Raw genomic sequence first — 15,879 nt, 5'->3', positions numbered from 1 at the left:
CACTTCAACCACTAAGTGCATACTTATTAATGTGTATTGTTACACACACATGCACACAGACACACACACACGCGCGCGCGCGAATGGTACATACAGTTTTTTGATCTAAAGCAAGAGTCGCATGTCCTCCGAGATAGACGCCGTACGCTTGCCATCTCGGAGGCCATGAAGAGTCTCACAATGCCTCACAGATGGCAGCAGAATATCTAGCGTTTGCTGTTTGCTTTATCGACGCCTCCTCTCGAAAGCCGGCGTTGGCTTGATATGTGTTTCGGTAGATGGACACAGTTGTCCATTTTTAGAGCTGTTTGAAAGTTCGTGTGTTTTTAGCGGCGATGGATGCACTGTCCCGGCCTTTTTCGACGTAGTTTGATGGCCTCCTTAATGCACCTACAAATCGCCGAATGGGCTCGTTTTCGTCTTCACACCTGTCGAACAAAATGCGTTAAGGAGACTCCTTCCACTACATGGCATTTATGTAGTGTTTTTTTCCGAAGCAGCTGCAAGTAACATCGTGGCTTTGTGGTAGGACACCTGCTTGCCACGCGAACGGCCCGGGTTCGATCCTCAATGGGACCGAAAATTTTATTCTTTATTTTATTTGCTTCTTCCTCGATTTTTCACTCATGGACGATTTATCGCTCACAACCAATGGTGCCGACACCGACGCCGATGGCGGAATTTCTGCGACACGAGCTCTCTAACGCTATCGGGTTAAAACAAATAATTAAGCTGATGGATGGTCATTCAACACTATCCTAGTAAGATGAGCTGAGCACGAAATTATAAGAGTCGCATACAACTGTCACCAAAGCAGCAGTTTATAATCGGTACGAGGTCAAAGCAATCAGTTATTTTCATATTTTACCAAAATAGCCAACACTGAAAAAAGAAAGACAGCTAAATGAGCTATACACTTAAAATACCAGTTCTTGTAGAATAAATAAGCTCAAAGCTGATGAAGTGATAAATGTAATCATTAACAGATAACAGTCATCACAGCAGCAGTTAGTTATCATTGTGATATTGAACTAATCTCACACACATTTCACCAAAATAGTGTGCTTGCAAGAAACAAATATACAGCTAAATAAGATATATATCAACAATGCCAATACTTGCAACATTGCTAGTATGCTAGTATGCAGCTAGTGCACAAGATCCATACTAGATGATAGCATACAATTTGTTTTTTGTTTTGTTTTGTTTAGGCTCGCTGGATGGTCACACGGTTTAAGTTCCTTGTTTTCAGCTTCCCAGCGCCATTTCGGAGCAGGTTCAGAGCAGCTAATAACAAAAATCACAGTGGAGCAGCACGTAGCAGCATTTCTCTTTTGGAGCAGTTTAGAGCCATTGGAGTGGCACTGCTCTTCTGTGTTTAAGCTCAGTTCCTCTTTCACCTGCTGCCTTTGCCTGTGTTGTAGTCTTAAAGATGATAGAGCACAAATAAGCAGAGAGCCATCTTTCAATGACCAGATAAAATGTGTAGCATATGCGCAATATGAAGGTAAGTGAATATATGATGAAAAGTTCGTAAACATGCGGTGGGTGCTGGCGCTAACGTTTGGACAAGCGGACTCGTCTTCTTCGAGGCTGCAACTTCTTTCTTTAGTGCCTCTGTGTATATGCTTCGTAGCCTCCCCAATTCAAACAAAGGAGAAGGATAGGGCAGCTGCAAAAGTGGGGGTGGGGGCAGGGAAGAAGGAGAGGCCGCCGTGACGAACAGGGGGTGAGCCAAAAGGAAAGAGATATTTCGTGAAAAAGAAAGAAAATGAAGACGAGGGGCGAAGACAATTCGCTGAATTACGGTAGTCAGAAGGAAGCGTCCCTTGACCATAGTAGGTTAGAAATTCCTAGAAGAAGGGCTTAACACTGATTTGTTTTCGTTGTGTATGTACCACATCGGATGGAGAGCCCCCTTTGAAACGTTCATGCCTGCTGGCTGGAGTGTAATGAACTTGTGAATAAGGTATGACTCTACATATTTTCTGTCTCTCGGGACTGGAAGGTTGACCGAAGTATGTAAAGTTTGAGATCGTCGAAGTTGTGACCTGCTACATTAAAATGTTGTGCGACTGCTTTTGATAATTTCTTCGTCGTGTCTCGATTAACAGGTTGTCCTGTTTTGCCAATGTACTATTTGTGACAATATGAACATAATAAGATCACATAGATAACGTTTGAACTAGTGCAGGTAAAACAAGATTTTATATGACGGACGTAATCACTTCCGGTGCTTTTAACTAATGAATTTATGAATTTTCGGAAGAAGGTAGAAGCGGGCCTGCTTGCTTGTTCGCCCCCGCGTTTGCTTTCTTTCTTTTTCACGGAATATACCTCTTTTCTTTTGACTCACCCAGGCACTAAGGAAAGCAGTTGCAGCCTTGAAGAAGACAAGTCCACGTGTCAAAACGTCGGCTCTAGAACCCACCCCCTGTATGCGAATTTTTCATCACAAGCTTCAATCTTCCCTTGACTCCTGCCTTTTATAAGTGAATATAGTTATGCAATAACAAGCAATAACAAACTTCTTAGCCAGAAGCAATGTCAACAACTGCTTGGAACAAAGTGCAGAACGGCATAACTTACAAGCTCTTCACTCTGCATGCGTTTTAACTTGGCCACGCACGCATCCCAGTCGTGCACACGGAACTGTCTGAAGTCGACCCGCTTCCACTGCAAAAATAATCATGCAATCAAAAAAAAAAATGTATCCAAAGATGCAAGCTAAGACAGGCTTTTAGCACGAAACATACTTACACAATTTTTTTATGTGTAACGTAACATCAAAATCAGAATGCACATTTACAAAGTGAAAGAACAACATTACTCCACTGAATGATCAATGCTTCTCCTCACCAGCTTTAAGAAAACACATTGCAACACTGCAATTTACATTGTGTACTGCAAGGTGGCAGTATGGCTGAAATGACAGAGAGCTTTCCGACATGCTCCTCTTGAAGTAATTAGGTACTGACAACCGCCCAGAACGCATCATTAGACGACGTTGCAAATACAAAAACGATGAATTATAGTGAGAGAACTGAGCATTCTGTTTGTAATTTATGAATACAGAAGTACGAGAGACCACTGACGGTACAACATACTTGATTATGGATCGCGCAACAGTGATGGGACACCAAGGAGAAATGGTGTGCATTTTTGCCCTTGTGTCGAGCTAACGTTGCACAATCTACCAACCAGAATGGTAATTACCATAAATGGCACAGAAGTTGCAACTTGCAGAAATACCTTGCTACTATCTTTCTAGTAACTCACTTCAAACACCCTCACAAAAATTCTCAAGTGCTCTAGTTTGGCTTCTTCGCTCTACCCAGAGACTGATAAGACAATCACTACCAACTTTGCTCCAGCTCAAACAGATCATCAGCGGATACCGTTCAGTCATCACCATATCTTTATTAAAGAATAATCGTTGGGGTTTTACATCCTAAAAGCACAATATTTTTACGAGGACGATCGTAGTGGAGTGCTCGAGAAATTCCGACCACCTGAGGCTCGCTGCCTCTAGCATTTCGCCTCCGTCGAAATTTCGCCACGGTGGCTGGGTTTTGATCCTGCAACCATCGGGTCGGCAGTTGAGCACCATAATCGTCACACCGTCGCTGCGGATTGCATATTTTTATGGTGATAGCAATTGTATGGACACTATTGGCGAGTTTTGCTGTTGTCGCCAGTGTCGGTGCCAGCATGCCATTCGGTATTAAATTGTGAGCCCAATATTCACAGCATCGGTCCTTCGTCGTCTTCACCTGTATATAATCGTCATCACCGTGAGCGTCTTCGTTGGGAAGGACCCGACTGAGCTCAAGTGGTGGAGCATCCGACGCGTTATTCGAGGGTTGCAGGTTCGTCTCCTGCCGGTGGCAAGCTGTCTTTTCATCCACTTTGATTTCTTCACATTTATATCATAAATACTACAAATTACATCCCTGGTACTTTCCTTGGTTCAACTGTCTGTTGGTTCTCATTAAGGTTGTGTCTAACAAAGAAAAATCAATCCCTTAAAATTACCCTCCTTCCATTCACCCTCAGTTAAGAAAGTTCACAGCTTTACTGGCAGCTTGTACTTTCATGGCCGAGTTCAAAATCTAGCAGATTGCTCACGCTCTCACCGAGCTATTAGAGGGCCAGTAAACAGGCCGCGACTCTTCTTTTTTTTACACCTCTCAAAGAAGCTCGCTCAAAACTACGGGAAGCCGCGGCGATCACCTTTAGCAAATATCACAGTGCTGTGCCCCGTGGAGATGCTCTACTTCAAACAATAATTCTCGCACCCCTCTCCGGTGCCTAGTCCTCTGTGATGTAATGTGATGTAATGCTTCCCATCGATAAACTGATGTAGCACTGAGCTCATTAATTGGTCCTCTGCGCTAAGAAAATGCGTATTGACCCTGTGGTGCTGCTGTTGTGACGCAGTTGTCGCGTGCACAGCAGATTTGTTTAAGTCGTCAGTGCCTTGGACCGAGCTTCTTTACCGTGCCACCCGTGTGTAATCGACACGAGCAACATGTGAAAGAACCCTTGCTCGGTCATTGGCTGCATGCTGACGACGTAAATCGCTGATGTCCCGTTACGTTGCACAAGTGAGCACAGTCAAGACAATGGGCTGTGCCTATTTCTCTTCACGTACGAAGAATGGGAGGGAGGCCGAGCGAGAAACTGGAACCAGCCAAAGCAGCCATAATCTTCTGTAAGGTCCTTATTACAGCAATCATTCCCAAAATATTTTTGAGGGCAGCATCTTCACATCATACGAGCGCACAGTTATTTCTTTATCACAAATTTTGGACTTTAGGTTTGTTTATCGGTTCTTAAAAAACATCACTTTCTCGTGCACACAACAACAGGCCGAAGCCTTCACGGGAATCGTCCAACTCTCACTAATTTTAGCACATTTTGACCCTTCAGCACTTACCAAGGTCCACACAGGTGCTGGTGGTCATGGCATCGGTGCTGTTCTTTCCCAGATTCAGCTTATTGTTTATGTCAGCCATTTTCATTCCACGGCCAAGTGCAACTATTCCATCGCTGAATGTGAGTGCCTCGTGCTGGTTTGGGCGACAGCAATGTTTCCCCTGTGTCCATGTGGTGGTCACCATTTTTGCATAAGTACCAACCACCACATCCTCACTTGCAGATCTGGCAGATCCTGCAGTGTGCCTTGGGCAATGGACACTGTGCTTGCAAGAGCGCACTTTCTCTGTTACGTACAGATCCGGATGCTGGCCGCTTGTCTCACTGCCCTCTATAGGGTGGTGGGACATATTCTGGGTCCTCCAGAAGTTACAAACATAGACTCTGCATTATTTCCATATCAGGCTTCTTCAACATGTCGATGAACAGTGCCGTAATCCCATTCTGCACACCATCTTGGATTGGCTAAGCCCAGCAGCTAATTTCCTTCACTTCTTCTGTACTTTTGATAGTGTCCTGTACAAATGCAACTTGCATTCTCATGCTGCTGACCTACTGCCGGTTGTTCTGGGACACATCTTCGTTGCGTGCATTCAAACATGAATGAAATGTTACATCTAGTGTAAATAGTTTGCTGACCTATTAAGCATGTTGCTATTCATTTATGCTGTTCATGCTTAGTACTATTTCTCGAATGTAATTAATTTCTCTGTATACGATTGTATGCATTTTCCATTATAAAATTAGTTTTTGTACAGCATTGTGCACATTTATTGTTTTGCTTATATTTTATTGAATTCTGCTGTCTTAGCTTACCTTTTATCAACCAATCTTTTTTTTTTTTTCACCGAGGGTCACACTGCAGTTCAACTTAAACTGAAACCTACAATCCATCATGCTTCAACAACTCCACGACGCTCCCACTGCTGGGCATCTTGGTATTATATTTGCACCTACGAAAGAGTCCAGCACCATTTATCATCTCCTGATCTCTACCACTCTGTGTGCAGGCATGTTGCACCTTGTGACTCGTGCCAGAAGCCCTCTCTCATGAGTCATGACTCCAGCAGGGCTTCTACTAGGTGCCACAAAAGGGTTGAAGTTGCAACCAACTACGCAATGCGCTTTGCCATTATATGCACGCCCTGCCTACCAGTTGCACCACAGACACAGAAAATTTCCTCCAACACAACAACATCCTACACCATGGTGCTTCACGTCAGCTCCTCACAAATCACAGGCAGTAACTGTCAAAGGCCATTATCCTATGTTCATGCTCAAGTGATCATCAAGAAACCCCAGCTTACCATCAACAGTTTAACGGTCATGCAGAGTGACTAAACAGGACAGTGCTCTGTCATACGTCATCTCTATGTAAAATTCATCTTGCTGTGAGATGGCTGGCTATGCAATGTTTATTTACTACTTGGCCATGATCCTGCATTGCCCCTGGACACTGCACTTTTACTTGCCACACAGCTGCACACCACATGTGCTCGCGATACAGGCCGGTCAGCTTTCTCACGATTGCCTGAGTGATTCCAAGACTTCTAGAAGTCTCGTTACAAGGGATGCGTAGTACTTACCCACTTCCCTCGTGCTCCTGTGGTCATCATATCAGAAAAAACTTCCATTGCAATATTCGGGTCATACCAAATCCTGTGCAGCTTTCGAATAGGACTTACGAGACTGCTCCTGAAAAGCCAGGCTAGTCATCTGTGCAGCCAAAAACTGAGAGTCATGTCTCCTGCTTCAATCCTTACATGCATGCCTTTTCCGGGCCGTAATAGCCCTGACTTGTAGTGTCCCAATGGAAAACGCTAGGACTAGCAGACAAGAGATGCTGAGGAACAAGCATACTTGCTGCTAGTGCTTCTTTAGCCATGTTCAAAGTTGTCAGCTTGAGCCTTTTATGCTCGCTTTCACATAAACAATATTTGTGCTTTTTTCTGCTTTACAACGTCTTGGTACTCGGTGCACTTTCAGTAGCAGCATTCCACACTTTCAGTTGGATGAAGAATTCAAGCAGTATATGGTCAAGGACACTCATGACCAGTTCCGCGGAGGGAGTCCACAGACCAGTTGGGGACATTCAAAAAAGTCTCTTTGACATGAATGTGTGAGTGTCAGGTTGCACTTTCTTTTCAAGTACAGCTGCCGCGAGAAAAAGGGGCGCGGCATATTGTTCCAAGTGTTGGGCATTTACATGCCACACAGTTGCTAACGAGTGATCTATGCGCCCCGCTTGTTTGTTTGCAATGGCCAAACTTGGTAAAGGGCCCTTTAACTTGACATGACCAGTACATGTCCGATGTAATTCTTTTTTCACATGGCTTGGGCAAGTAGGCTTAGTAATTATCAAAGTAGTAACTACTGAGGTGCAGTAATTTCTTGCATTTAGCAACCAGAGACATCAGCATCATCCTCCTCTCTATGTACCACCATATTTAGAGCAATTTGCAACTTTTGGTTCATTATTTCGGTGCAGAAAGTTGTAAATGTTGAGCTCATGCCACTGATGCTTTTTAGAGGTCCTAGTAACAATAACAGCTTCTTAGTAAAATCACAGCACCATGCATGCAGTCTTCACCAACAACTGATGTCACTCACCAAGTGCGGCATCTGGGAGAACATCCTCCATGCACGGCAGACCTGGGCCACTCTGAACAGTTAAAGAAAAAGAAAGCATGAAAAGCTTACTTAACACAGTGGCATGCTATGGTATACGTTGCTGGACAAGAGCAAGGATGATATCAGTGCACACCTCGGTATAGCGAAGTCTGTAAAATCTGCAATTAACTTTGTCACATCAAAACATCTTTGTACTGTAGTTAAATTTGGTCTTTTATCCAAAGTACTGAGTCACTGTTGGACTCCTTCTTTACATGAAAGGTGCCACAAAGATGTTTCAATGGCATATTATATATAGAAGTAAAGTGTGGGATTGGGCTAGGTGGTTTTCCATTATTATGTGTACTATGTTTACTATGTGTACTATGCGTAGTGTCAAATTTTGTGCTGAGCAGTTTAATATATATATAGGAGCTATAGCCAGAGTTTAAATAAATGCCACCACACTCAATGACAAAGCAACCAAATGAATGTTGCTGACTACTGCATGGAATAAGCCCCACTACTCTTGTGTTTTGCTTAATTAACTAATTAGGCAAGATTATGTAATTAACTTTTGAAACAACAAAGCTGTAGAAAGTTGTAGATTGGTTGGCAAAAAGTCTGATTAGGCAGTTTTCTATCTATTAAGTATTAGTGTTTTTCTGCATACTAAAGATGTGAAATACAAAAATATACCACGTGACATGCCCACTTCCATGCCATTATTGTAGTGCTGCCTGACGTTCCATATACAAATGATATGCTTCCCTCGCGGTGGTTCATCGCAGCGATAGGCAGATGCAGCGGTTATCGCATGTGTGGCAGCAAACAACAGGTGCAGCAGAAAAACAGCAATATTTTTAATAGATAGAAAGTTAGAAACTATCTAATCAGACCGTTTTGCTAACCCATGTACAACTTTCTAATTGAAAATATTTGTCCAGTTTCGCTGCATCAAAAGTTGGTTACATAATCTTGCCTAACTAGTTAATTAAGCAAAACATAAGAATAGAGTGGCTTATTCCATGCAGTAGTAGCAACATGCATTTAGTTGCATCGTCACAGAGTATGTCGGCATATTTTTAAACTCTCACTAGAGTTAGCTGTGGCACCCTGTATGTATGTATGTACGTGAGTGTGTGTGTGTGTGTGTGTGTGTGTGTGTGTGTGTGTGTGTGTGTGTGTGTGTGTGCACGTGCATGTAGGTATATATATATGTACGTGTGCAAACATATATAGGTCAATCCATGCCAAGTGTCCCAGCCGTGGTGCTCGCACATCGCAGATTTTGCTGACAAAATTTGTGCCTATTTACTGTACCACATGAAGTATTGTGACCAAACATTTTTGCTCAAAAAAGAAAGAAAAAGATTTCATGACTGTGGCACCTTGTCAAATTTCACTTGCTTTTGTTAAGCTGTGCTAATAGAAAAAATGTATATAAAATCTATCTTTTCCGAAATTTTGAACTTTTTGGGTTTCACTAGCAGCTGAGTATTTTCAAAAACAATGAAAATCTTCAAGGTTCGCAATTTTTTCTTAAGTTACCTCCCACTCTCCCTAATAAATCTTAGTATCAGTATGGTTTTCAGGAAAGTGTATTTTATTACAAAAGTGTTGAGGGGTAAAATAGCCTCCAAATTTCTCCAAAAACAAGAAATTGTGAAATCAGAGAAAATATTCAATTTGTCTCATATCTCATTTGGCCCTCGAGAGTGGCGGCCAGTCATTGCTGGGTTGGCTGCGACGTGCTACCCAATGGTGCCGCACATGTTAGCGCATCCATGTGCCAGCGACAATTCCCGCTGCAGCAACTGTGCCACCTCTGTCCTCCATTTGTGCCTATCTTTAGCGTCATCTCATAACGTTTCGCTCAATGTAAAGAATTACGCCACAGTCACCTTCCCGCCGCATGCTTTGCATTACATCGATTGCCACGATATATGTGGCATCTGCCGAATATTTTTGCCAAATATCCTCATTTGCTAAATATGCCTCACTAAACATGAAATTTTACCGGTGGCGTCCCACGTCATCGGCGGCGTCTCGCGTCTTGCAGCGTCGGGGACTAGTGGTACAAAAAATCATCATCACATGACGACATCATCATATGACGTCCTCATTAAGTCACAGATCAGATCGCAAAACTTTGTGACATCATCATGACGTCACAAACTCTGGTGTGACATCATGCGACGTAACGCCACATAATGCCGTTTTGGCGCCCTCTTTCGGGTGGCAAACAAAACCGGAGAGCGGGCAACCTCAAGAGAAGAAAATAAAGATGGCGCTTTGCAGTGGCACGTGAAGCCACGGCTCGTATTCCCTGCTGGCGTCGATTCCGGTTCAGCCGTCTCGTTCCTTCGCTCCTGTGGCATAAGCCTACACCATCATCATATGACATCGTAGCTAGGCCGAAGGTAGGCTCACCACGGAGGCAGTGCAAAACTAGGTGAGGTGCCTCCGATCCTGGAGGCAGTGCGAAACCCCGCTAGGTGCACAAAGCTTTCGGAGGGTGGCGGGGCAGGATAAATCCATCTAGGGAGCCTACATGACTGGCCGTTCATGTAGGCTCCCTAATGCATCGACTGAGAAGAAAAAGAAGGTGGTTTTCGCCTTCGAGTAGTCTTAGGTGAATGCGCAAGGGACCCTGTGATTTTTTTTTTTTTCCTTTCTTTGTTCACTCCTCATTAGTGTGAAACATCAACTTATTTTCTTTTTCCTTCTTCAAAGTGTTCTGGTCAATCCTTTCTCGTCCGATGTCACCAAACATCGTGACGAACGTCCTTAACATATCACAATTTCTGGCGTCCGCAACAGGACTAAGCTCTCTCATTACACCTGAAAGCCTCACGCTTATGTGTGGTAGGCGAGAATGGACGAGAAGAGAATGCTAGTTAAGCTAGGGAAGGAGATGGGGCTGAGTGGAGAGGAGGCATGGAAGAGCAAAAAGAAACGAGGGATTAGAGAGCAAAAGAATGAGAAGAGGCATGCATAACAGCACAGGCGAATCATGAGCGAGAGACTCCTCCTTGAGGAGCGATGTCGTGTTTCAGAGGTGCAGTATTCGAATGTGAGTTCTCTGGACAATAGTATCGGTAGTGGTCGGAGTTTCCGCGGTCTGCGTAAGACAATTTCGCCTTATAGTGACGGTAGGGGCGAACCAGACGCATACATCCCGATATTCGAGAGGGCTGCCACGAGCCAAGGCTGGCGAACCGACATGTGGGCTTGTGTCTAAATGGAGAATCCTTAACCGTAGTAGGACAGATGTCTGCAAAAATCTATGGACTACGCAAAGCTCAAGCAGACGCTCGCTCCACCAGCGGTTCGATTACACAGAAGGGGGATACCGCATGAAATTTAGGGATGCTTGGCCCGAGAATGCTGAGACAGGTCGGCAGTTCGAGGGACGGACATCTCTGTGGATGCTTCAACCATTGGCAAAAGCTGGCGAGGACTCCACGCGATTCTTTGAGTGGTGCAATGAGGGGTTGGCTGTCTTCCTGAAGAAGTGAGGATGTAATGACCTGGACATTTTGGCAACGACAGCTGATATATTTGGAAGCCCAAGGAATCGTGAACCTTGCTAGAGGGAAGGAAGAAAACGGGAAACCGATGGCTGCCGCCAAAGTTGACACTGCAAACAAAAATAAAGGAAAACCACTCTGTTTTCTGGGCAACAAGCCAGACTTTGTCCAGCATCGGGTTTCCGATTGCTGGACAAAGTCTCGAGCGCAGAAGTCTGTGTCATGCTGGATTTGTAAGAAGACGGGACCACAGACCCGATAGTTGTCCCTCGAACTCGAGAAAACATAGAGAAGCATCATGCTCCATCCTAGGATGCCACAAAGCGCAGCATGACCAATCAATGGAAGGGGGACATGACAAACCACATAACAAACACTGTCATGATATGTGCGATGGTACCCAAAGCAATGCAACTTGTGATAACGAGTCATAACAGATGCCAACAGTACAGGGCTATCTGGAAGGAAAGCTGGTTACCATATTACTGGATACAGGATGCAATGCGCTAGTAGTGACTGATTGGTAGCACCCGTACCCGTGCCATCTGATTATTGGAACGGTCGGCGGAGAGCTTACCAGAAGCATCGATTTTCTGCTTTTAAAGGGTCAGGTTCTTGCCATTTGTATGGAGAACCCATAGTACCAAGTTGTGCTTGGCAACGTTGTAGGTGTAGGTGTAGGTGCAGATCCACACCAAATCCCAAAGCTAGCGCAGCGGCCAAGACCCGCATGAATTCACTGTGATGAAGTTGCCTATGAAGAGGAACATGAAGACATAACCTCATCGTATAGAGGACAGCAAGGCGACGTGTCGGCAGCTGCAGGAAAAGAAGGAAAAAAGCCACGAGAATTGCTGGTTCCCCGGATCCAAACCCTGGATATCAGCCGGGAAGAGCTGCAGTATTTGCAGTGCACAGATCTCATGCTAGAAACTTGCTTCACCACGCTGGGAAAGAAAATAACATTTAAAAAGTCAGCAGTCACTGAGTTTGTGCTGATACCCAACATTCTTTTCTGACACCACCCCATGGCAGAACGGCAAGACTTGGAGCAACTTGTAGTTAGTCCCCAAGGATCCCCGGAACACCGTGATGAAGATGGCTCATGAAGGCCTGGTCACCAGAGACAAAGAAGGACTACAGACCGTGTCCTTACAGAATTTTACTGGCTGGGTGTACAGGCTGATGTCATGTATTTTGTAAAGTCGTGTGACATATGTCAGAAGACGGTACCTAAACACCTTGTCGGACGAGTTCCATTGGAAAATATGCCCATCATCGACACACCATTACAGCGGGTTGCCATCGACATTATTGGCCCTCTGTGACCAACCTCATCTAAGGGAAACAGATACGTATTAACGATGGTGGATTTCACTACATAATATCTGCATGCGGTTGCACTACCGAGCAGTGAGACCAAGCGGATGCCTGAAGCACTAATAGAAATGTTCTCCCATGTTGGAGTGCCACGACAGATAGTGAGCAACTGGCAGCGGCATAGCCAAGGAGTGGCACACTGTGCTCCTGCCCCCCCCCCCCCAACCCCGAAATTTTAACAGCGAAGCTGTTTAGCCAAGTTGTTCCTTGTTAGTCGATCACAGAAAAATATCATCATCATAACGGGTATGTGCCACAGAAATTGGGTAAATCTCTCTACTGACCACAGGTCCACTAGAAATGAAGAGGACAACAGAAGCGATGGCGTGCTCAATTACAGAAGCTAGTGTACAGCTCGCGCCTAACCATACCCAGCTATGGGTCGTTTGCAGCTAAATCGCACTCCCGAGGAAGAAGCCGCGATCCGAGAAGCGAGGCTTGCCGCCTCGCGAGAACGGACTCAACAGTGCCAAGCAGATTTGGAAAATGTGGCCAGGAAATTGGAACAGAAGAGACTGTGTCGGCAAGATCCAGAAATGGGGATCGTATACGCAAGAGGCATACTGCTTACATGCGTGCTCGAAGGCAAGATCCAGCTTACCAAGAAGCGGAGCGAGCCCATGCTTCTACTGGTGGCGCTGATGCACAGTTTCAGCATGAGTTTCTTTTGTTGGAATTTGGTCATTCTTGTCAAGTCTGTGATCGTCTTTGGTTCAATACAAACTTGTCCACTCTTGAGACTGTGTGGTCAGTGGAGAAGCGCGGCCATGGCTTGCGTCTGCTGCAGGAGCTCTTACCCGACGATACGATTGAGCAGCTGGAAGGTGTGCGGCTCTGCACAATATACCGTGAGACCATTCTTCGGGGGAGAGTGCCACAGTTCTGCCTAGATAAAGCCAAGTTCCACCTCATTACAGCAATAAATATGCCCGACACCGATCGGCTTCACTGCATATGAGCTTTGCGTGGCTTAGTGCAAGCTTGTGATCAACTTTTTTTTTGCCATGGCGTACAGAGCACAATATGACACTCGACCACATCTGGCTGCCTGGTACCCACTTCAGACCAAGGAGGTGGCCCCCCCCCCCCCCCTCCCTCCCTCCCTCCCTCCCCCCCCCCCCCCCCCCCGGAAAAAAATTTATGCCGATGTCCCTGGCGACCAGGGAAAGTTGTTCACATCAAGCCTCACGCAGGAACTCGGGCGACTATACTCATTTCGGCAACTACCCACAACTCCCTACAACCCCTTGGCCAACAGACTTGTGGAGAGATTCAACGGTACTCTCAAACAAATGATTTGGCGCATGTATCAAAAGTGGCCTAAACACTCGGATAGATACATGGCTCCCCTGCTCTTCGCATACCGTGAAGTTCCCCAAACAAGTCTTGGATTCTCGCCATTTGATCTCCTCTACGGTAGATTTGTACGCGGGCCAATGTCAATTCTTAAAGAACTGTGGACAAGGGCCAACATTGATACCGATACGAAGACAACATACGAGTATGTTGAAGAGCTCCATGGGTGACTGCAGCACACCTGCAAGGTAGCATATGAAGAACTTCTGAAAGCGAAAATGATGCAAAAGAAATACTGCGATAGAAAAGCAAGAGTTCGACCGCCATCACCTGGAGATAAGATATTGCTGCTACTACCATCAGATAAGAACAAGTCAAAAAACGCAGTGACTATGACTATGTGACAGACCTCAGAGCTTGGAGAAGCCTATTTCATATTAACCTGAAGTTGAAATGACTGGTGCAAATGCTCGGACAGGGTCGAAGAACACAGGATGTAGACAAGTGCACTTGTCCGTGCTTGTAGTGCGCTTATCTGTGTCCTGGCACTTTGTCTGGACGCGAAATGGAAAGGTACATGTGCGCAAAACTGAGGCTAGCAGTGTAATCCACATTGCTTTGGAGGCTGACCTTCAAAAGACAGCTTAAAACACAGTATACGAGAACTTCAAGTTTTTTTTTTTTTTTTACCGCACAATGTATCGACAATTTAGCTTACCACCCAAAATTTCCCTGCCTTCACACATGAGAAATATTTCTGCGCTTCATGCAAATTCACGTGCACTCGCTCATAAGCAAGATATTCTAGCTGTGTTTCTTGCAGAGTTAACTTTTTCATTTGACATCATTATGTTCTGTAAAACATGGTACCAAGAACACAGTGAAACGCTTATCATAGATGGGCATAGGCACTTTTCTGTTAATCGCACAGGAAAACGTGGGGGCGGTGTTCCATTGCATGTTAAGCGCCTCGTTATGTTAGCGCCTGTTAAGTGCCCCCTGTTAAGTGCCCCATTATGAAGTGCTAAGCATTATCATAGATTACATTATCATAGATGACAGCTCGGCAGCGGTGCGCACCTGAGCAGCACCTAAATATTGCGCTTGCTGTTACAGTGCTGTCGGACCCATGAGAGGAACTGCTGCTGCCCAGCCCAGTTGAAGACAGATCTGTGTGATGAGCCCAGAGTATCGCCTGCATCATCTGTGTTCGTGCGTGAAAGATGAGGCAACGCGCACTTTACGATGACTGCCTAAAGTGCTAACAGTAGGGGTGTGCGAATAGTGAAATTTAATCTCGAATCGAATTCGAATCGAATAGTGCCGAATAGTGGCCGAAAATATCGAATATCGAATAGTATATTTACACCAAATGTATACCGCCAGTTACGGCAAGACAAAGGAAAAATCAGGGACGCTACGGCGTGCTGACAGCTTCATTACGCACTAGTTCGGGAGTGGCTTTTGTTTCAGCTTTTATGGGCGCGCAGGCATGTTTATAGAAGAGCCGCCATTCCAGTCAGCAGCGGAACTCCTTGCCTCCTAACTGAGGGGGGTAGGGTAACTAGTTTTCTCTCCCCATGGTCAAGCAATAAAGCTCATCTGACAACGGTAATGTTGTCCTTCATCGCCATGGGTGCTCCGGGCCCAAAAGGCTTCGGGCGCCCGCTCACAGCTGCGTTTTAACTGCGCGCCGGAACGATGGGAGTTTCTGAACTAGTGATGCGGTGTGGCAGTGGCAAATGCCCAGCGTGAACAAATTTTTACATGCAAAGCCAATCACCGAGGGTTTCGTAGGCCAAAGCCAGGTCGTTTTACGGCGCTAGCGGCATATGCGACCGAACTGACCGAACTACGCAAGTCCGTGCTTTCGTTTTGGGAGCGAAGTTGTGAAGGACGTGACAGTTTTCTCGTGTGTTTTTCTACGTGCGGAAATGACATAATCTGGTTTAAGATCAACATGCGCTCGCTTTTGAACCAGGATGTCAGTGAAAGTTTAACTAACGGCGACGTTAGCGTTAGCTTTAGCCACCCTACCCTAACCAAGTTGCACCATTGACCTTTGTCGCGTTTTAGATATTGCCACGCCCACTTCTTGTTTTATTTTGATGTATTCGGGTTT

At 45.3% G+C, this 15,879-nt stretch overlaps 1 protein-coding gene across 1 annotated transcript in view; it reads right to left on the bottom strand.

The window, feature by feature from the left end:
* LOC119374751 (uncharacterized) overlaps positions 1 to 15,879 on the bottom strand; it is a 281,996-nt gene that overhangs the window by 50,562 nt on the left and 215,555 nt on the right. The window contains exons 12-13 of the mRNA XM_037644939.2: positions 7,549 to 7,600; positions 2,590 to 2,676 (exon numbers count right to left, since the gene is read on the bottom strand). Of these exons, the coding sequence (XP_037500867.1) occupies positions 2,590 to 2,676; positions 7,549 to 7,600 (139 nt within the window). The remainder of the gene's footprint in view (positions 1 to 2,589; positions 2,677 to 7,548; positions 7,601 to 15,879) is intronic.

This window comes from Rhipicephalus sanguineus, chromosome 11 (assembly GCF_013339695.2).
Source record: "Rhipicephalus sanguineus isolate Rsan-2018 chromosome 11, BIME_Rsan_1.4, whole genome shotgun sequence".
NCBI lineage: Eukaryota > Metazoa > Arthropoda > Arachnida > Ixodida > Ixodidae > Rhipicephalus > Rhipicephalus sanguineus.
Note: the sequence above shows the minus strand (reverse complement) of the source record. Positions and strands in the feature narration are given on the sequence as shown.